A 24186-nucleotide genomic window follows, 5' to 3' on the forward strand; every position below is an offset into this window, starting at 1 on the left:
TGCAAACGGTTCAATTTAAATCTCCAGTTGCTGATGTCTATAAGTTAATGTAATACGAGACATGAAGTGTGAGGAATCCAAATACAGAAATTAGAATCGATCATAGCAAATTTGACCTTCCCTGAGGGCAGATCAAAGAGGAAACTAACTAATGCTTTCTCTAAATTAATATTTTATTGCTTTTTGCTGGGTTCTCTCTAACTTTATCCCACAATATGTCATATATACCACTAAGAATGGCAAGAGACAGCATCTAAAGGATAAATTTGATCTGAATCAGAAAAGGATTTAAAAATGAGGACAGATCACCTTGAAAACATCTGCTGTTCACCTTCAGATGTGTAGCAAAATTGACTGCAGTTGTGTGTCATGAAAAATAGGAGATTTTAACCAGATTTCAAATCATAAGCAAGTCTATGTTTTATTTTCTGTCCATAGCAGTAACTGGCCACATCTAATTCATCTTACTACAACTGTCAATCTTGTTGAAGACGTACACTCAACACCAGGAGGCAGAGACTGCTGTTCTTGTTTGGGAAATACATTGAGGACAAAATCGTTAAAGAAAGATATAAAACCAAATAAGCACTATTGGCTTTGTCGAAAAGTAATTGACATAGTTGTTCAACAAAGGAAGAGTCGAGTTTTTCCACTTTGATAATCTTTCTCTTATACATTCCAGTGGATAGAAAAATCATGGGGGTGGGTATGTGTATAAATGGAAAACAATCTGGATGAGATCCCAAATGTTCCAGGTATGAAAACAGCATTTGATTTTGGGTCACTAGAAATGAGGAAATGTGATCCCTGATCAGCTGGCATCCTGTGCATTTTAAATTCTGGGCCACCTTATACAAGTATAGATTCATATATATTTGAATTTACTTTTTAAACAAGATGAAAGACTGAAACTGAAGTGACCCACTTATTGTGATAGCGAGAAGTAAAAGTAAAGCTTATTTATTCGTGCCACAAATAGGTTACATTCACACTGCAATGAAGTTACTGTGAAAATCCCCAGTTGCTACACTCCAGCGCCTGTTCGGGTGCACTGAGGGAGAATTTAGCATGGCTAATTCACTTAACCAGCACGTCTTTTCGACTGTGGGAAGAAACCAGAGTACTAGGAGGAAACACATGCAGACTCCGCACAGACAGTGACCCAAGCCAGGAACTGAACCCGTGTCCATGGCACTGAGAGGCAGCAGTGCTAACCACTGTGCTGCCCTATAAGTCCAATAAGAAGTCCAATAAGGGTTGACTTTCAACTTCAGCACAAGTAATGAAACAGGTGGTTGTCCATCTAATGCCTGGTATATGTCCCACCCAATTTTTAGGATTATTGATCCATAAACATCATCACGTCACAATGGTTCTAGGACTGCGGACAGTTGGTTTACAGCTCCATGACCATACAAAGGTCTATCTGATGTAATCTACCTGTTAGACAGCTATTCGTGATTCATCAGGCCACAGCTTTTGTGAAGGTAGTTCCGTTAAGAAAAGGTATTTGCAATGCTTAAGTGTTAAGATATGGATTTCGGACCAAGATTAGCATTGCCAGTAGGGTTAATGAAATCCTGTATCTATTGTTATTTTTGAACCAGAGGAAGGAGTGAATTAAAGCTTCTGTTAAAACATAGCAAGCTTTTATATTGCACTTTGGCACTTCATAGCGAATAGCTCAAAAAGTTTGTTCAATAATTTATACCTAAATTCTGGTCTGGTAGGGTTATCTTTCAACTAGCCAAAGCCAATGACATCATGGGTCATGTTCAGAAAACTAAATACTGTAAAAGAGTTTCTTTTACACCACTATGTAAAACTACAATACCAGATATTGTACATGGCGACTTGGAGTAATTGAGGGCTGAGTGGGCTTTAATTTGAACACAACAGACATATCTGGTAAAAGCCAAAAGATTTAGAAATAACAGTCTTGTTAGATGCAAGATAACTACAATACAGATTTGAATCAGGAAAGATTAAATTGGGAACAAAGGACTCAACATGATATCAATAGTATGTGTAAAATCAGATCTGGCATTAAAATGAATAATCTTAGTAAATGTTTTTACCTCAATACTAATTAGGATGCATGACAAATCCCACATAGCACTCACCAAATCCCTCCCTATATTGTGCACTGAAGCCACCCTGCAAAACTCCCTATCAGCTGCTGTCACGGTATAAAAATAATTCGACACCCCTCTGCAATGTGTGCACATGCAAAGATAGGCAACCTCTTCCCTTCCCCGCTACCAAAAAAATATAGTGTGTGCAGCTTCCCTCGTATACTCAGGCAGTCTGTTGAGGGAAGCTTCACTAATTATCCATGTGAATATGATCTGCAGAGTTCAGATTACATTGCAGGATCCCAGTATATGTACACAGCAAAGCTCTTACCTACTAAGAAATTTACAGGAGCCTTCTGAAACATGAGCAATGATTGATATAATAATGATGTCTTAAATAATTCTGCATGTTAACTAAAAAGCAGCACAGCCTACAATGGAAGGCTATTTTGATTTCAGGAAGATTTAAACTGCAGAAGGGAATTTTAGGAGATTAACCTTTGTTTAGAAATACTGAGAAGTCTAACAACCTCTCATTAGAAGAGGTTCTATACTATATCATTAGCTTGCTTAATGCTTTTTGTCAGCAGTTTAAAGGTGAATTAGTAGTTAGAGAGCGAGTATAGGAATCAAACTGGTAGAACAACAAGGTATAGACAAGACTGTCTAGAGTTTATCATTTCAATGGTTTGCACTAGAATAAAATTGTTTCAGTTGTTGCTACATGTAATTTAGTGAATCTGCTTGCTGCATGAAGAAATATTTGCTTTTTTAAAATTTTGATGGATTTTCCTGTTTTAGTATTTAGGCTGTTATCTAATTGACCCTTCCTAACAACGTGCTTCACTTTTTATATTCTTCTAAAAGAGGGATTAGTTAGGATTGCATCTACAATGAAGTTGGATCCTTTCCAAACACCCGTAGCGCATTTTAAATACTAGTAAGAATTGGTGAAAATTATATTAATATAGTTTGTGTGCAGCTATATATTATGCATATTCTTGCTAGCCAACTTAAATCAAAAATAACATTTATGTTCATACATCAATAAACAATTGAGATAAAACATTTAATATTTAAGATAATGTAAACTACTAACCCATTTGCATGCATTATATTGTGAAATTACTTTATAGCTCATGTTCTAACTTCTTCAATGAAGGTTTATCATTCAACATATAAACTGAAAACCCCCAACCTTGCCCGTGGCTGGGATTCTCTGGTGCCATTGAAGTAAATGGAGTTTTAGCTGGAGTGCCAAATTCCCCATTTTTGCTTGCAGCGGGGCAGGAATGAACAAGATTGGAGAATACTGCAGAGTACTATCCTCGTAGTGCCAACCTGTGTCAAGGGGCAGTGCCAGAGGCTGACCCCAGTGGGAGCCTCATGGGAGTGGGGCCTTTTCATATGTGGAGGTGGGCCAGGGCTCTGATTTGGGGGGAGGAAGCGGGGGTCTCCGGGTGGGCTGAGAGGGAGATTTATTGCTGTTCTGACAAGGGCTTCCTTTAAAGATTGCACCCTGATCTCAGTGCAGCTAGGTTTTGCCGGCATGTTGAGGACCCATGTCCCTGCATGAGGTCCCCTTGATTTTTTTTTAAGCAGTGTTGTGAGATGTGGAGAGAAAGTGGCCTGTTTCTCTCCAGAGAAACATGCCAGTTTTCTTGCCTGAAACAACACTGCCATTTTTGGTCAGATTCCATCCATAATTTCTTTTGGAATCATTGGAGATTGAAATACATTGCTGAGCATGTCAACAGTTGTATTTTACTGACAATTTGGGGTTGGTGGATTGAAATCAGTTTTGATCCTTGCTCCATCTCTCAACATTGTTTCCACTACCTACTTTTAACAGAACCCCTAGCACAGCTCACCAGTTGTCATGATCTGTTGCAGCTTTCTAATTGAACAAAGTGGGAATTCTCAGGAAATTAGGAGTTCCCCCTCACACCATACAGTGGTATTCCCAAGACTGCAGATGATAGGTGTTGGATGTGGCACTAGATTGAAAATGGCGAGGCTGAACTGAGTGGGTGGGAGAAATTCCCACCATGAACTGGAAGGAGGTGAAAGAAAAAGCAAGGGGTTTGAGAAGGGGGTGTTGTCAGAAAGAATGCCTGTTTGCTTTCGAGAAAGAAGAGGAGAAAACATGAACTGGAGAGAAAAAAAAAGGATCAGTATGAACCAATTGGTGAAATGGGAGAAGAAGCATGCTTATTTGAATGAAGTAAAGGGGAAGGAAACTACCTCCATTATCACTCTGGCAATTGCATACCTAATTTTAAAATGATTAGCAAGAATGTTCACCATCCAATGGTGGATGCCCTCAAACTATTGCTGAAGAGGTCAAACATCCAAGTCGACTCAACTGACTAAGACAGAGAGGACTCATTCAGAAAGGTACTAAACACATCAACAGATTTTGTCAGGGATGTGTAGAGGCAAAGTCAAGGCATTAGAGACCAAATATATCATCTGCTTTTTAAAATGTCAGTTACCAGCTACCATTATTTATTAAGCGAGATGGGCTGTGTGTTATAAATATATTTGTCAATAATGGCCACCTAGCCAACTCTTTAAACACCACCTGTCCTACAAGTGACAAAGTCTGCAAGTTACTCCAGGACTAATCAGCCATCTCTGAACCCAAGGAATCAGAATGGAAGCAAGACAGTCTCGATCCCGAGGAACTGCCCAAGCGAAAGAGGTGGAACCTTTGGATCAAAGAAGTATTTTCCCCTTTCAAAGTATTTGCATGTACTTGGAGGTTTCAACTATATGAATTGTTTAGAAAAGTGGAGGGAGTGAATCTATTAACAACAGTCAGCCCAATATTTGTGTTGGGAAATACAACAACGTGGGACAAAGTTAATTGGCATGTGGCAAGATATGGGCTAATAAATTTCACTAACTTGATCTAATTCCTTGAAGAATTAATGGAGATGGCTGATGATACAATGGCACAGTGCTTAGCACTGCTGCCTCACAGCACCGGGGTCGCGGTTTCGATTCATAAGAACATAAGAAATAGGAGCAGGAGTAGGCCATCTAGCCCTTCGAGCCTGCCCCGCCATTCAATAAGATCATGGCTGATCTGTTGTGGCTCAGTTCCACTTTCCCGCCTTCTCCCCATAACCCTTAATCCCCTTGCCTATCAAAAACCTATCTACCCGCGTCTTAAATATATTTAGCGAGGCAGCCTCCACCACTTCAACGGGCAGAGAATTCCAGAGATTCACCACCCTTTGAGTGAAGAAGTTCCTCCTCAACTCCGTTGTAAACCGCCCCCCCCCTATCTTGGGGCTGTGCCCTCTAGTCCTACTGTCCTTTCTGAGCAGGAAGAGCCTCTCCACCTCTATCCTATCCATCCCATTCATCATCTTATACGTCTCAATGAGATCTCCCCTCATTCTTCTAAACACTAACGAGTACAAGCCTAGTTTATTCGGCCTCTCCTCATAGTTCAACGCCCTCAACTCCGGTATCAGCCTAGTAAACCTCCTCTGCACTCCCTCCAAGGCCAAAATATCCTTGCGTAAGTGCGATGACCAAATCTACACACTGATTCCCAGCTTGGGTTACTGTCTGCGCGGAGTCTGCACATTCTCCGTGTCTGTGTAGGTTTCCTCCGGGTGCTCCAGTTTCCTCCCACAGTCTGAAAGACTGCATTGGCCATGCTAAATTCCCATTCAGTGTACCTGGACAGGCACCAGAGTGTGGCAACTAAGGGATTTTCATAGTAACCTTACTGCAGTGTTAATGTAAGCTGACTTGTGGCACTAATAAATAAACTTTAAAACTCTATTTTGCGTATATGGACTTTCTAATGGTGTTTGACCAATACCACAGAATTGGGTTGTTGGAAAAATTAAAGCCCATGAGTAATGGAACAGTGGCAGCATAGACACAAAATTGGCTATTGTCAGTGGCATTCCCATTGTTGCTATTAAGATCACTGCTCTTTTCAATATTACATATATATATTTTAAAGATCTGGATTTAGATATACAGGCACAATTGAAAATGACAACATATGAAACTAAACAGGCACATGTTGCAAACAATGAGGCAAATGATAACAGACTTCAGGAGCACAGGAACTTCTGAAATGGACAGATAAATATGGCAGATAAAATTTAATGCAGAGCAGTGTTAACAAAACTTAAAGCAAGTACACCTGGATTTGCTAACTATTTTTAAAAGTGGGGTTTAAGTTTGTAAGATAAATATTGCTGAAGTGGAATTGAATAGAAATAAGTTAAGAGTTGTTTCCTTTCACAATTAAACATTGTTAAATAGTTAAGAACTGTTTAAACTGTTTCAATTTGAATTATTAAACTGTTTCATTTTGTTAGAGGTTATTCTTAAACTGTTTTATGAATAAAGCATGCTCTATTAACAAGATCCCTAATTTGTCAGTGGAATTACTCCAAGTGTAAAACATCCTTTCCTCACATTTATGCCGAAACAGAAAATTGTTGGGATCTAGTCTGACTTCACAATATACCTTGGGGTTTTTGATCTGGCACCCTAACAAAGATTAAAAGGAGATTTGATAGAGGTGTATAAAATTATGAATGGATTTGGTAGAGTGAATATGGAGAAGCTATTTCTCGTGGCAGACACAGCAAGTTGTGATTTGGAAGGCATTGCCTGAAAGAGTGGTGGAAGCAGATTCAATAGTAACCTTTGAAAGGGGAAACTGAATAAATTTTACAAGGAAAGAAAGATTATAAGGCTATGGGGATGAAGCAGGGGAGTGGAATCAATTGGTCACCTCCATCAAATTAGCTTCAGAGGCTGAATGGCCACCTTCCATGTTGTATCATTCTACAATTCTATCAGGTTGCTTGAGTATCAATTGCCATCATTTTTTTTTAAATAGTGACTGCTTGCAAGGCAAAGTAACTGATCGCCTGTTCACCTTCTTGTCTCGAGATTTGACATGTTAGCAGCACATCATCATCACCATAACCAGACGTCAAAGCAAATTCTATATCACCATCTTAGGTCCAGACAGGCTGCATTTCAAAATTATAGAAAACAGATTCCACACGGTAACAAGAACTTGCTTGGGAAAGCTGTTGTCAGCTTGTTGTAAGCATAAACTTTAAAGTCAATTGCCTAAAAGAGTATCTAAAAATTCCTGAACCTTCAGGAGATTATCACTGTTTCATTTATATGTATACAATTTAAATTAATGAACTGACAGGTTTTTGTCAGAAGCTGCTGTGAATGTTTGATTAAGTTAAAAATATTTAAACAAATATTTAATTGAATCCGAAAGCTGTGCTGGTTAGATGCATTGGACATGCTAAATTTTCCCTCAACATACTCGATCAGGCACAGGAGTGTGGTGACTAGGAGATTTTCACAGTAACTTCATTGCAGTGCTAATGTAAGCCTACTTGACACTAATAAACAAACTAAAACTTAAAAGTTAAGAAACACATAGAATCTTTAGGCATGGAGTAGAAAAGCAAGAAAGTTATTCTAAACATTTATAACAACAATATTTAAGGTGCAATTGAGTACGGATAATATGTTCAATTCTGAGCAAGACATAGGAAGGATGTCAAAGCTTTGGACAGCATACAGAAGAGATACAAGGAATGAAATAATTCAGTTACGTGGAGAGGTTTGAGAAGTTGGAATTGTTCTCCTTAGAGCAGAGAAGATTGAGGAGTACCAGAGAAATATTAATGATCAGACAAGAAAGAGACTCAAGTTTAACCCTGAAATCCAATTGGAACAACTACCTACTTGTGTGTGTTCAAGTCCTGAGGTTCTGCTACAAGTTCACAAATTTGGATCATCAGCATAAGATACAAGAGGAAGAATTAATCTGACCTTTATCATTTTTTTGAAAATGACCGCCATTTTAGAAGAGCTTGTTCAAAGAAAGAAACAGATTGTTCTCATTAGAACTTGCCCATCTCAAACACAGTTGGAATCATGCCCTCCTTACAAATAACCTTAGAAGGCTAAACTGCTGAACTAGCAAGTCACAAACAAGCTGACTTTGAAATTTTGTGGTCCTTCATATGCAACTAACTACCACCGAAATCTTCAAAACCAAAGTGAACAGGTATAAAGGAAACCAGTTTTTCATTGTGTTTCATTTGTTTCCAAATCAGGGGATCTGTTTTGGGGCCACTGCTGTTTGTAATTTTTATTAATGATCTGGATGAGGGTATAGTTGGGTGGATTAGTACGTTTGCTGATGACACCAAAGTCGGTGGTGTGGTAGACTGTGAGGAAGGGTGTCATAGTTTGCAGGGTGACTTAGACAGGTTGCAGAGCTGGGCCGCGAGGTGGCGGATGGAGTTTAATGTGGAGAAGTGTGAGGTAATTCATTTCGGTAGGAGTAACAGATGTGTTCAGTATAGGGCTAACGGGAGGACTTTGAATAGTGTGGAGGAGCAGAGGGATCTACGTGTATGTGTACATAGATCCCTGAAGGTTGGGAATCAAGTAGATAAGGTAGTTAAGAAGGCATACGGTGTCTTGGCGTTTATTGGTAGGGGGATTGAATTTAGGAGTCGCAGCGTCATGTTGCAACTGTACACAACTCTGGTGCGGCCGCACTTGGAGTACTGTGTGCAGTTCTGGTCCCCACATTACAGGAAGGATGTTGAGGCTTTGGAGAGGGTGCAGAGGAGGTTTACCAGGATGTTGCCTGGTATGGAGGGGAGGTCATATGAGGAGAGACTGAGGGATTTGGGGTTGTTTTCGCTGGAAAGAAGGAGGCTAAGAGGGGATCTTATTGAAACATATAAGATTATTAGAGGTTTAGATAGGGTGGATAGTGATAGCCTTTTTCCTCGGATGGAGAATGCTAGCACGAGGGGGCATGGCTTTAAATTAAGGGGTGGTAGTTATAGGACGGATGTCAGGGGTAGGTTCTTTACCCAGAGGGTGGTGAGGGATTGGAATGCCCTGCCTGCTGCGGTTGTAAATGCGCCTAGTTTGGGGGCGTTTAAGAGATCTATGGATAGGTTTATGGACGAAAAGGGATTGGTTTAGATTAGTGGGTCAGTGTTTTTTTTTTAAAAAAACTGGTCGGCGCAACATCGTGGGCCGAAGGGCCTGTTCTGCGCTGTAATGTTCTATGTTCTATATAATCTCTAACAGTCCAGGTTGTGTTGATTGGCCATGCTAAATTGCTCCTTAGTGTCAGGGACACTAGCAGGGTAAATAGGTGGGATTATGGCAATAGGGCCTGAGTGGAATTGTTGTCGGTGCAGGCTTGATAGGTCGAATGGCCTCCTTCTGCACTGTGGGGATTCTATGATTCAATGGTTCTATGAATTCAACATGATGTTAACTGCTCATGCACATTAACATTTTCCAATGCTTTCTGCAGGCACAAGACCAAGACAAATAGCCTCAACTAATGAAATCTCATTGGAGTGGAACCAGGAGCTATCCAAAATCTGGCATCAGAAGCCAGTATATTCAAAGTATACCTTTCATTAAAAGCTGATAATATGGTTGTTATATACTATATACAGTTGAATTTAGTGAATCAATATCTTATTTTGGGCAGCATGGTGGCACAGTGGTTAGCACTGCTGCCTCACAGCACCAGAGACCCAGATTCAATTCCCAGTTTGGATTATTCTGTGCGGAGTCTGCATGTTCTCCCCGTGTCTACGTGGGTTTCTTCCCAGTGTTCCACCTACAGTCTGAAAGACATGCTGGTTAGGTGCGTTAGCCATGCTAAATTCTCCCTCAGTGTACTCAAAACAGGCGCTGGAGTGTAGCAACAAGGGGATTTTCATAATAACTTCATTGCAGTGTTAATGTAAGCCTACTTGTGACACTAAATAAATAAATTTTATATACATTTACTTAGAAATTGCATATTTGGATCATTGGATTGGATATCATTTCTGACTCTGATAATGGCTGTTTCACTGATGTGGTGAGTAGGTAACCTGATTGGTGAGTTCTGAACTTGATGTTGTTCCAAAATTCATGCCCATTTTCCCCCGTGAGACTGTGACTAAAATTAGAATTTCCCAATTTTATAGTATCCTAGTTACCATCTAGGTAAAAAGAACTCAGAGAATTTTGTGCGTGCTTTAAAGCCCAAGCTTTAGTTATAGTTCAGAGAATTTTGAATGCCTTTCTGTGGTATTGTGATTGTTATCAGAAATGACACCAATATTAAGTGCAGGGAGGATGCCATTAAAAACCAGATCGGTCTGGTTTTCCAATCTGTAAGACAAAGATATTTTATTTTCCGTTTGATCACATAATGATTAGGTGCATTGACCCAAATAGGCACTGGAGCTTGGCGACTAGAGGAATTTCACAGTAACTTCATTACAGTGTTAATGTAAGCCTTACTTGTGACTAATAAATAAACTTTACTTTTAACTTATAATACTAGATACCTCACTCAATGCAACCAACAAAATGTGGATTCTCTTCATAGATTAAGTATGTCATGGTTGATGTTAGCAAATGCATAGTTCTGTTACAGACCAATGGATAAACAATGCTTAACATGGTGCTGTTAGATTAGTGGATGTGCACAGTTTAATATGGTGCTGGTGCTGTTATGCAAACTAGTGGGTGAACACACAGCTTAATAATATAGCATTTCTTGGCAATTTCTCTCAAATCCAAATAGGAAAAGCTGGCTGATATTTAAACAAGTATTTAATTGAATACTTACATATTCAAAACTAGAAAACCTGAGCCCAAAACCTTTATGGTGAACGTAGACAAAGTTCACTCAATCATGGAAACTAAATCAGATTTAAATACAATGAAATACTTTTTGTCCAGCTTCCAGGCAGCACATTGCATAAAAAGATACCACGTGACCAGTTACCAAGATCAACGAGTGTAGAAGTGAGGGAATGCTGCATTATCAGAGTTGCCAACTTTGTGATGAGGCCCAATCACCCCTTTCAGATGGATGAAAAGATTTTGTGGCACTATATGGAGAGCATCAGGGAATTTCATCCAGGTGTGCTGCTCAATACTTATTCCTCAATCAATATCATTAAAACAAATTCTCCACTCATTATCAGATTGCTGTTTCTGGGAGCTTGCTGCATGCAAACTGGCTGCTGCATTTCGTAAGCTCACAAGCTTTCGAAGAGAGAGTCCCCTTGAAAGCTTGTGAGTTTACTATCAAATAAATCGGTTGGACTAAAACCTGGTGTTGTCAGACTTTTTACTGTGTTTACCCCAGTCCAACGCCAGCACATCCACATCATGCTGCATTTCCAACAGCACCACTATGACTATACTTCAAACAATATTTCATTGGTTGTAAAGTGCTTTGAAATGTTTGGAGATTGTGAAAGATACTATATGAATACAAATATTTATTTCTTTGCATTCTAGACTGGTGGCTAAGGCCAATTACTTTACTTCTATTCAACTTATAGATTTATCTGCTAAGGGAAATAGGTCCTTCCAGTCCATTTAAGTCCTTTATAATTTAATAGACTTCACTCAAATCTCCCCTCAGCTTCATCTGATCCAAAGAAAACAACTCCAGACCATTTAATCTGTCCTTCTGATTAAAATTCTCCAGTCCTGCTTGTAAACCTTCTCTGTACCCTCTCTCGTGGAACCACGTTCTTTCTATAACGTGGTGACAAAAATTGTACAAACTACTCCAGCTTAACTAACATTTTGTACAATTCTAGCATAACCTCCTTGTTCTTATAATCTATGCCTTGACCAATAAAGTTGCCTGCATGCCTTCAGAGCCAACTTCTGTACCTGTCCTGCTACCTTCAGGGTTCCAAAGTACCTCTGTTCTCTTCTCAGCATCCTACAATTTAATGTGCATTTCCTTGCCTTGTCTGCTCTCCCAAATGCAATCCCTTACATTTCGCCAGACTGAACTCCATTTGCTACTTTTCTACCTATCTGACATTGCAGTCCACAGCTTTCTTCCTCACCATCAACCACACAGTCAATTTTTTGCATCATCTGCAAACTTCTTAATTATGCTCCTTCATTTTAGCTTAAATCATTGAAAATGCCATGAGCAACAATGAACCAATTACCTGAAGATCTCTACTAAAAACACACCTCTAACTACAAAAATGCCTGTAGTGCATTACTTTGACCTGTGCTCCTTATCAATGAGCCAACTTTGGATCCAACTTACATTTTCCCTTGCATCACAAGTGCTTCTACTATTTTGAACAGTTTGCCACTTGGGACTGATGGTAATCCAACACAGTGACCAAGTGAGGGAGAGGATGAAAGTGTAGAATGGTGCATTGAGAGTTCAGAAAACAAAAGTTAAAAGGAACAAGTCGCATCTCCCTCCCCCTTGAGTTGTGGTCACCCAATAATTTATGCCAGATGTAACAGTGGAAACAGAGTTAGTTCAGGGGCTTGGGAAAGGTGATGGATTTAAAGCAGCAGGCAGGTAGGAAGAAAGGGGAGACATCCTACAACCTGCATATAGAACCTCCCGCCCCCTCCTTTTTACTCTGAAGAATTTGTTTAAAATAACTAGCTGCCCACTTCTGCCTGACTGCCCAAGCCAACATTCAGAGACATGGACAGCACATTATTGGGGTCAACTAGCTTGAGAATAAGCCTAATTAACCTGCAATTATTTACTTAAATATGGTGGACGGGCTGCTGAATTTGGCACCAGCCCATCAACAACCCCCCATAACTCCCTCGTTCCCATATGAGGGGGTGAGCTCAAGGGTGTAGAAGAATGTGTTGGGGTGGGCACCAACCCGATTATACATAACCCTACCACCACACACACAGTCCCATGTCTCAGAAGCATCAAAAGGAACCAGACTGGTCAGCTGCTGAGTGCAGAGAAAGCTACAGGCTTGTGATTTTGCCATGGCATTATGAAAGGACTAAAGGCGTTAAACTTTGAAAAGGTTGTTGATCCAAAATAAGATGACGAATTTGGAGTGAATCTATCAGAAAGAGGATGGATATACTGGAGATTGGTGATGAGAGAATTGGGACCTTTAGGAATCAATGAATTTGTGGATAAGGAGCCAAAGGATGAGTCAGCAAATACAACATAGATAGAGCAATGGAAGAAGAAGAAACAGCCAGTAACACAGTTTTGGCGAGATGTCATGGTGGTGCTACACCAACATTCCAGGCCCTGTCAATAGCTCTGAAGATTTTCAAGACAACAGTAGACAATAACAGGTTCCAGAGGTATACAGAGTCATAAAAACCTACAGTGCAGGAGGCCATTTGGCTCATCAAGTCTACACTGACTGACAAAACATCCCACCCAGGTGCAACCCCTGTCCCACCGCTGTAACCCTACACATTTACCCCACAAATCCCCCTAACCTAACACCTTGGGACACTAAGGGACAAGTTAGCATGGCTAATCCACCTAACCTGCACATCTTTATAATGGAGGCAACAAGATGAGATGCCAAAATGATATCGTAGCCCTGAATTTTCAAGCTGATGGGTGCACAAAATGCTGGACTCCTGAGAACAATATTATGATAGTGAAGAAGAGATTTTGATACTAAACAAGACAACTGTCTCTGGATGCATCCCATGACATGTTGTATGTGCACGGAAATCTGTAACTGATACTTTATCCATGCTTTTCATATTTACAGTGTAACATCTTCAGTACCAGTAGCATGTTTTCATTCTTTGCAGCAACTCATGATGTTGTTCCATCAGCTGAGTCCAGTCCAGCCATACCCATTGGCTGGATGCACTATTTTAAGCACAGCCTGCAGCTGTCATCACTTTCAGAGCAAAGTGACAGGTCCCATCATGTTGCTGAAGTCGACTGACATCACTATATATTCACACACGCTCCTTCCCAACCCTCTCCTCCCAATCTCCCCCGCTCCCCCCCCATACCTAATTCTGAGTTACCTCATACAGACATTTCACCATACAGGAAATAAATCCCAGCGAAGCACATTCTGTTCTGAGTCTATGTTTTCTACGTAACAAGAAGCTAGGCATTGATGAAAAAAAATCCTGTAGAATATTCTGACTGTTATAATCAGATAATCTGTCCAGGTTATGTGTATATAAAACAAATCAAAAATATCAGACCAGATAAGTGAACAGAAGAGAGGAATACATTTTAAAGCAAGAAATATCAGACTTTGATTCCCTCCTTATTAGACTTTGCCCTGTACTATACAATCCCTTAGATGAAATTTAGACTGATGAACTAGTTAGGGCATCTGTCAATGCCACTCTACTCACCAAGTGATGGCACAGGCAATCCAGGACGATTTGGGTAGGTGGCTGATCGTAAGCAGTTCTGTGCATGATCAATCCAATCTGAATGTTTGGAAAATTGCAAATCCACATCCTGACTTTTCATGCACAGCACAGTGGGAAATATGTTACACCATTTGGTACAACTTTTTAAGACGAGGACAAGTAACTATGAATTCCAACACCCCGCCTCCCTCAAAAGTCAACAAATAGAATTTGACCTTCATGTACCTGATATGATCAGGGGTTATGGGAAAAAGGCAGGAGAATGGGGATGAAAAAAAAATCAGCCATGACTGAATGGCGGAGCAGACTCGATGGACTTAATTCTGCTTCTATGATTTCTGGTGTAATAAGGGATAATGATACGCCAGATATTAAATTCAATTGCCATTTTATTTGCTGAACTCCTCCTCATCATCATCAAAACTCACAAACCCCATCACAAAACGAGAGAAAATGGGTGTTAAATGGGAGCATTGCAACATTTGAAAATGAAGTTCTTTAAGAAATCAGATGTATTCTTTAAAAGTAAATATTTTGTGTTGATTGCGTTGTGGATGTCAGATCAAGTATTCGTAATCTAAATTTAACATAAGTTAGACAGGTCTTGGCTAAACCACCCTTTGTGCACCATATCCAATGTGCCTTTACATTATTGTCAGAGCAACATTCCCTCTTGCACCGGTACATCAGCCATCTGAAATGAGACTGACCATTTGTTTCCATTTATAGTCTAATTGTGAGAGTTTTATCATGTAAGCTGCAACTTATCGTGGGTGTGGGTTACAGTGCTCAAACACATTTACAGAGACAATGTCAATTCCAACTGTCTACTAGATATGAATACAGGTTCTCGTCTCAGCCAGTCATGTTAATCAACAACTTCTAGAGTAACCAAGATTTTATGTAACTGGGGATGGAGGGTCACAAGCTCACTTCATACTTAAGATTCAAAGGAGTTTCTGCAGTGGAGCGAGAAAACTTACAGATACTGTGTCATAAAGTAGCCAGTCGGGAAAACTGTGAAAAGCTATCAGCAGACTGAAGGTTTAGGCAAGAGTAATATAAAATGTCTGATAAGTGAGAAATGGAGGGGGTGAGGGGGGGACACACTTTAAAAATGTATATTAAATTGCTGTTAAATGCAACTCAAAAATACATTATTGTTGTTGTAAACTTGACTCAAAGGCCAACACAGTAGCTTTTTTTTAAAACTTCAGCACGAGCTCCGTCTCTTACTGTACTTTGTATACAATATCCCCGTCTATATAAATATAGCAGCTGTGCAGATTCTTTCCACAAAGAATACACATACCCCCATTTTAATTACAAATGAACATTTGACCACAGTATAGTAGGAATAACAAATAAAAACTCACAGTCTGAGACAAAACTTACCATCTTTGATGATAACCTTCATAATGCGAATAGATCCATTGCGGGCCTTTGCAAAGAAGTCCTTCAATTCCCTGGTGGCTAGGAGAACCAGAAACATGTTGATTAAACAAAACTCCACAAACTGCAGCAAAACTTGACAACCAAGCTAAGCTTGACAGAGAGTACTATGCTACGTCAGTCTGCGTTGTGGAAACTGTGAAGTACACAGAAAGCACTGATGTTCTGTAAGACTCCAGTATTAGATACTGTGTGTGCATGTGATCAGCAGAACCTGACACCAACATGGGTGAACATAATCCCCAAATTTAGCTGGGAATGGCAAGGCCAATGGAAGAGCTTGAGTGATCATTTATGATATATATATATATTTCACCTAGCTGTGCAGCATGCAGCTCTTTCAGGATTCTCTTTATTTTAATTAGAAAACATAAGAAACATAACTCTTGCAACAACCTGCATTTAAATACTACTTTCCAGGTTGAAAAAAAAATCCAAGGTGCTTCATGGAAGGATAAAGAGATAAAAATTGACACCAAGACAAAAAAAAATTAGGAAATACAACTTAAAGCTTGGTCAAGGAAGAGGGTTCAAGGTAGGTCTTAAAGAAGGAAAGGGTGATACTGAGACAGAGGCTAGGGAAAGCACTCCAGAGCAGACAGCCAAGATGACTCTCAACGATTGGGCAAATAAATTTTTGGGTATACAAGAGGACAGAATTAGAAGAATGCAGAGCTCTCAAAAGGGGTGTGAGACTGGAGGTCAGAATGATGATGGATAGTGATGTGGCCTTGACGTGATCTGAACAGAAGGATGAGAATTTTAAATTTGAGTCTTTGGGGGACTGTGAGCTAATGTAGATCTGTAAGCATGGGGCTGATGTGTGAATGGGACATGGTGTGGGATAGGTCACAAACACCAGAGCTTTGGATGAACTGGGGTTACTAAAGGTTGGGGGGGAGGGGTGGTGGGGGGACGAGATTCTGGCAGAGTGCGTCAGGGATTTAAATTACCTTTTGAACCAGTAATGTTATCATGTAACACTGACTGGCAATTTATTTGTCTTCTTCCCAAGTTGTTAAGGCTTTTCAAAAAAACAATTTCCACTGATGAATCAGAGATATAAATAGGCATTTTTATTTCACTGCACAAGAACATAATAAATAGGAGCAAGAGAAGACCAAACGGCCCATTGAGTCTGCTCCACTGTTCAATACAATTATGACTGATCTTGGGCTTCAACATTACTTTTCTGTCTTCTCCTCATATCCTTCGATTTCCTGAAGAACCAAAAATCTGTCTATCACAGGCCTAAATATATTCAATGATGGTGTACCTACAATCCAAGCTAAGAAATTTCTCATTTCAGCCCTAAATGATCAGTCTCTTATCCTGAAAGTGTGTCCCCTTGTTCTAGATTTCCTAATCAGAAGAGGCCATTTAGCATGGCCAATCCACTTAACTGACACATCTTTGGACTGAGAGGGGAAACAGGAGCACCCAGAGGAAACCCACACAGACATAGGGAGAATATGCAAACTACTTACAGTCACCCAAGGCCAGAATCAAACTTGGGTTCCTGGCACTGAGGCAGCAGTGCCAACCACTATACCACCTGTTAGGAAGGGAGTGTCACTGATTTTGACCCAGTAACATGAAGGAACATATATTTCCAAATCAGGATGTTTTGTGACTTAGAGGGGAACTTGCAGGTGTTGTTGTTTGCATGCACTTGTCCTTCTAGATGTTGGAGGCTGGTGGTTTGGAAGGTACTGTCAAAGTTGCCTTGGGGTGTTGCTGCAGTGCAGCATAGAAACATAGAAAATAGGAGCAGGAATAGACCATTCTGCATCTGAAGTGGGTAACTTCACATTTATTCCCATTATACTGCATTTGTCATTTATTTGCCCACTTATTTAACTTGTCACCTTGAAGCCTCTTAATATCCTCGTCACCACTCACATTCACACTAAGTTTTGTGTTGTCAGCCAACTTGGAAATATTACATTTGGTTCCCTCGTCTAAATCATTGATGTATATTGTGAAAAGCTGAGGTCCTAGCACTGATTCTTGCAGGAATCCACCAGTCACTGCCAGCCACTTTGAAAAATACCCATTTATTGCTATTTTCTGCTTCCTGTCTGTTAACCAATTCCCAATCCATGCTAAATCCTGAATCCAATGCTCTTTCATTTTTCACACTAACCTGTTGTGTGGGACTTTATCAAAAGTTTTCTGAAAATCCAAATACACCACATCCACTAGTTCACCTTTGTCTGTTCTACTAGTTACGTCCTCAAAAAACTCCAACTGGTTTGTCAACATTTCCCTTTCATAAATCCACGTCCAATCTGGTTGACATTTTCTAAGTGTTCAGTTGTCTCATCGATATTCAGCAAAAGTTCTGACTTCTGAACTTATGAGAGGGGGAAGATAAGTGATGAAACAGCTAAAGATGGTTGGGCATTGGACATCAATTACTCTGAGGAAATCCTGCAGTGATGTCCTGGGACTGAGATGATCAACCTCAAATAGCTAAAACCATCTTCTTTTGTGCCAGCTATGACTCCAACCAGCAGAGAGATGTACCTCTGATTCATAGAATCATAGAATTCTTACAGTACAGAAGGAGGCCATTCGACCCATTGAGTCAGCACCGATCACAATCCCACCAAGCCCTATTCCTGCGACCTCAAGCATTTACCCTGCTAAGCGCCTTGACACTAGAATCAACTTAGCACGACCAATCAACCTAACCCATGCACGTTTGGACTGTGGGAGGAAACCAGAGCATTCGGAGAAAATCCACGCACAGACGGGGAGAATGTGCAAACTCCACAGAGACAATGACCCAAGGCCTGAAATGAACCTAAGACCCTGGCGCTGAGAGGCAACAGTGCTAACCACTGGGCCACCCATTGATTTCCACTGACTTCAGAGCTCCTTGATACTATACCGAGCCAAATACAGCCTTGAAGTAAAGGACAGTCATTCTCACTTCACTGCATACTACTTCCAATGTTTGGAATGCAAGAAATCATGTGCTGCAGCTTCACCAGGTTGATACCTTATTTTTAGGTATGCCGGGTGATGCTCCTCACATGCCCTCCTGCAGTCTTCACTGAACCAGAGTTGATTCCCTGGCTTCATGGTAATGGGAGAGTGGAGGATACAGCAGGCCATAGGTTACAGACTGTGGTTGAAGACAATTCTCCTGCTGCTGATGGCCCACGGTGCCTTATGGATGCTCAGCTTTGAGCTGCTAGATTTGCTTGACATTTATCCCATTTGGCATGTTGATAGTACCACACATGTTGGAGGTTACCCTCGATGTGAAGATGGGAATTTGTAACCAAGAGGTTGTGTGGCAATCAATCCTACCTCTATTGTCGTGGGCAGATGCACCTGTGAAAGGTAAATTGGTGAGGATGAGACAAAGTACGTTTTTTCCTCTTGTTGATTACCTCATCACCTGCCATAGAACCAGTCTTGCAGCTGTGTCCTTCAAGACTCAGCCAGCTTGGTCAGCAGTGGTACCACTGAGCTACTCTTAGTGATGGACATTGAAGTCCCCCACCCTAAGAACATTCTGTGCCCTCATCACCCCTCAGAGCTTCCTCCAATTGAGCGCTGATTCACCATTCTCCAAGGTCCCAAACATTCTTCCAGGTGAAACAGCAATTTACTTGTACATCTTTCAGTTTAATATACTGTAATCAATGTGGTTTCCTCTGCTTGGGGAGGGGAGACCAAATGCAATTGGGTAACCATTTGCAGAAAAACTCTGTTCGGTCTGCAAGCATGAGCTTGTATTCTGTTATTGTCATCTGTTATTTTAATTCTCCACCTTATTCCTACTCTGATCTTTCTTCCCTTGGCCTTCTGCAGTGTTCCAGTGAAGGGGCTGCATGGTGGCACAATGGTCAGCACTTCTGCCTAACAGCACCAGGGACCCTGTTTCGATTCCCAGGTTGGATCACTGTTGCGCGGAGTTTTCACATTCTCCCTGTGTCTGCATGGGTTTCCTCCCACAGTCCAAAGCATAGGTTGGGTGGATTGGCCATGCTAAATTGCCCCTTAGTGTCAGGGGGACGAGCAGGATAAATGAATGGGGTTATGGAAATAGAGCTTAGATGTGATTGTGGTTGGTGCAGACTCGATAGGCCAAAATTACTATACGATTCTGAAGCTCAACGTAAGTTTGCAGAACAGCAGCTCATCTTCCAAACTGACATTTCAATCTTCTGGATTCAACACTCGCTCACCAATTTTAGATTGCAATCTCTGCTGCCATTTTGTGATAGTTTTCTTTGTTAGTTTGTATTTTTTATCCTTTTTCTCTCTCTTATTAGGAGCAGGAGTAGGCCATCTAGTCCTTCGAGCCTGCCCCGCCATTCAATAAGATCATGGCTGATCTGAAGTGGCTCAGTTCCACTTTCCTGCTTTCTCCCCATATCCCTTAATTCCCTTGCCTACCAAAAACCTATCTACCCGTGTCTTAAATATATTTAGCGAGGTAGCCTCCACCACTTCAACGGGCAGAGAATTCCAGAGATTCACCACCCTTTGAGTGAAGAAGTCCCTCCTCAACTCCGTTCTAAACTGCCCCTCCCTTATCTGGAGGCTGTGCCCTCTAGTCCTGCTGTCCTTTCTGAGTGGGAAGAATCTCTTTACCTCTACCCTGTCCATCCCTTTCATTATCTTATATGTCTCCATAGATCCCCCCTCATCCTTCGAAACTCCAACGAGTTCAGACCCAGTCTATTTAATCTCTCTTCATAGTCCAACCCCCTCATCTCTGGTATCAGCCTAGTGAACGTCCTCTGCACTCCCTCCAAGGCCAAAATATCCTTGCGCAAGTGCAGCAACGAAAACTGCACACAGTACTCCAGCTGTGGCCTCACCAGTGCCCTGTACAGTTGCAGCAAGACCTCTCTGCTTTTATATTCTATCCCCCTCGCTATAAAGGCCAGCATTCCATTTGCTTTCTTGATCACCTACTGCACCTGCAGACTGGGTTTTTGCGACTCATGCACAAGGACCCCCAGGTCCCTCTGCACCGTAGCATGCTGCAGCTTTTCGCCCTTTAAATAGTAATCCCTCCGACTATTATTCTTGCCAAAGTGGATAACCTCACACTTGCTAACATTGTACTCCATCTGCCAGGTCCTCGCCCACTCGCTTAGCCTATCCAGATCCCTCTGCAGACTTTCCACACCCTCCGCACAATTTGCTTTTCCACTCATCTTTGTGTCATCAGCAAATTTCGTCACCCTACACTCAGCCCCCTCCTCCAGATCATCTATATAAATGGTAAATAGCTGAGGCCCCAGCACCGATCCCTGCGGCACTCCACTAGTTACCAACTGCCAATCAGAATAGCACCCATTGATACCAACTCTCTGCCTCCTATTAGGCAACCAATCCTCTATCCACGCTAACACCTTACCCCCAACTCCATGCCCCCTAACCTTCTGAAGCAACCTTTTGTGCGGCACCTTATCTAACGCCTTTTGAAAATCGAGAAACACTACATTCACCGGTTCCCCTCTGTCTACCGCACTAGTCACAGCCTCATAGAATTCCAATAAATTTGTCAAACACGACTTCCCCTTAACGAATCCGTGCTGCATCTGCTCTATCAAACAATTCTTCTCAAGGTGCCTCGCTATTTCTTCTTTGATGACGGATTCAAGCATTTTTCCAACAAGACGTTAAACTAACTGGCCTATAATTCCCTGCCTTTTGCCTGCTACCTTTTTTAGAGCAGTGTAACATTAGCCGTTTTCCAATCTTCCGGCACTTCCCCGGAATCCAGCGAAGTTTGTGAAAGTGAAAAACTTGCCCCTGACATCTCTGTACCTACTACCCAGCACCTTAAACCTGTGTCCTCTCATAGCGACCATTTCAGCCCTGGAAAACAGCCTCTGAGAATCCACCCTATCGATACCTCTCAACATCTTATAAACCTCTATCAGGTCACTGCTCATCCTTCGTCTTTCCAGGGAGAAAAGACCTAGCTCCCTCAACCTCTCCTCATAAGTATGCCACCCTATCCAGGCAACATCCTTGTAAATCTCCTCTACACCCTTTCAATAGCTTCCACATCCTTCTACATAAGAACATAAGAACATAAGAAATAGGAGCAGGAGTAGGCCATCTGGCCCTTCGAGCCTGCCCCGCCATTCAATAAGATCATGGCTGATCTGTCGTGGCTCAGTTCCACTTTCCCGCCCTCTCCCCATAACCCTTAATCCCCTCTCTTATCAAAAACCCATCAACCCGCTTCTTAAAAATATTTAGCGAGGCAGCCTCCACCACTTCAACGGGCAGAGAATTCCAGAGATTCACCACCCTTTGAGTGAAGAAGTTCCTCCTCAACTCCGTTCTAAACCGCCCCCCCTTTATCTTGAGGCTGTGCCCCCTAGTCCTACTGTCTTTTTTGAGCGGGAAGAGTCTCTCCACCTCTATCCTATCCATCCCATTCATCATCTTGTAAGGCAACCAGAACTGTGCACAGTACTCCAAGTGGGGTCTGACAAGGGTCTTATAAAGTTGCAGCATTATCTCCTGACTCCTAAACTCAATCCCTTGATTAATGAAGGCTAGTACACCATAGACCTTCTTGACCACATCCTCCACCTGCGAGGCCGATTTAAGAGTCCTATGGACCCAGACCTCAAGGTCGTTCTTCTTCCCACTCTCCTCCATTTCATTTTCTCAAAACACATAGCATTTTAGTTAGCTCTTAAAAAGGTAGATGGATGCAAAACATTAACTCTGTTTCTCTCTCCACAGGTGCTGCTGGACCTGCTGAGTTTTTTTCCTGCATTTTCTGTTTTACATTGCCTCAAATACATTGTGGGTGCATTGCTGATATGCAGGGAGGCACTTACCACTAAGAACCCTGCCTGCCTGAAATAACTCCTGAGAGGCCAGTGTCCCTTCAACAGATTCCCTTTATTTACAAACTCAATTCCACTCTTAAGGGTGCTTCAGCTAAAAAGGTCAGAATCCAGAGTGCCAGTAGACCTGACACTCCTCATAATATACACAAGTGAGACTTCTTGATTGAGCAGGCAATCGTTACCTGTATCAGGGAGCTCATACTCCAAGAGGCCCATCTCATGGGCTGTGAGAATGGTTAACTATAAATACTCATCCTCTGACTATACATTTTTTGTGCCATATGTAACAAAACAGAAAACAAACACATCAATCTGTTGCCTGCTACCTTTTTTAAACAGCAGCATAACATTAGCCGTTTTCCAATCTTCCGGCACTTCCCCGGAATCCAGCGAAGTTTGATAAATAATCACAAGTGAAAAACTTGCCCCTGACGTTTGCTAGTTTATTGTGGCAGATCACAGATTCTACACACACTGAGATGATGTTACACTTCACGGATCACCCATTCCCCCTCTCTGCCAGTCTGCATGCCACATCCTGGCTCTTGTGTCTGGGCTACTTGGTTCAGATATTTTGTCTAAATGACCTAAATGTATTTGTACATCCAACAGCATACAACAATATTCAATGTCCAGGAAAAGAAATGAGGCCACAATAAAAAGCTGGAATTTTGGGCTCGGTGCGTGAAGGAAAATTACACTGAAATATTTCCAAGTCTGCATGAATTCCTGACAACTAGCTAATTTTGCACGGTAATGTTAAAGGTGACATTGAGCAACACATCACCAAATTGGTATAGAGGTTAAGTAAGTATTTTGTCCACCATTGTTCCTGATGGACAACACAAGGAACTGGATATGCTATGCCTTCTCAAATTTTCCTGCAATTTCCAAGTCATAAGAGTTGGCTGTAAAAGAACATGAAAATTTCTCTGATACACAACTAATAGAATTTCAAGAGTTTCAAGAAAAGCAGATATTTTGGTCCAGAGTAACTTCACCTGTCAGGGTTTTGATGCTGTTCACCACAATGTACGTACCTTTGTGAAAGGGAACTTCTGGCATTCATTAGAATGAAATCTAAGTGGTGTCCACGTATGTGTTGAAAACAGTCTGTGACACCCATTTCTCCCAACTTTAGTGCTAATGTTCCAACAATCAAACCTATCCATCTTATTAATGGCAAGTAAAAAAATTATAGACATATATTTACCTGTAATGTGAAATTATGATGATTTATACTACATGCTATCATTACAGGAGCAGTTAAAAAAGAAAGTACCTGTAGGGGTGTGCAAAAGGGCTGAACTCTGAATAACAGTCTGTGGCCAAAAAAATGTTTGGGAACTAGGGGTGTGGTACATAAGCTCCATTCCCCACAATGGAATAAATTAAAAACAGTCACCCGCAACAAACTCCCTTCTCCTTGACGAAGGATCAGCTTTGAGAAAGGGTCATCTGGACTCGAAACATCAGCTCTTTTCTCTTACAGATGCTGTCAGACCTGCTGAGATTTTACAGCATTTTCTCTTTTGGTTTCAGATTCCAGCATCTGCAGTAATTTGCTTTTATCCCCC

At 41.3% G+C, this 24186-nt stretch overlaps 1 protein-coding gene across 3 annotated transcripts in view; it reads right to left on the minus strand.

Moving 5' to 3' along the window:
* Positions 1 to 24186, minus strand: part of twf2 (twinfilin actin binding protein 2) — a 103508-nt gene that overhangs the window by 69941 nt on the left and 9381 nt on the right. For all 3 annotated transcript variants that reach the window (XM_080181369.1, XM_080181352.1, XM_080181361.1), the window contains exon 2: positions 15705 to 15782. In XM_080181369.1, the coding sequence (XP_080037495.1) occupies positions 15705 to 15782 (78 nt within the window). The remainder of the gene's footprint in view (positions 1 to 15704; positions 15783 to 24186) is intronic.

Source organism: Carcharhinus amblyrhynchos, chromosome 3 (genome assembly GCF_965287045.1).
Source record: "Carcharhinus amblyrhynchos chromosome 3, sCarAmb.v2.hapA, whole genome shotgun sequence".
Classification (NCBI taxonomy): domain Eukaryota; kingdom Metazoa; phylum Chordata; class Chondrichthyes; order Carcharhiniformes; family Carcharhinidae; genus Carcharhinus; species Carcharhinus amblyrhynchos.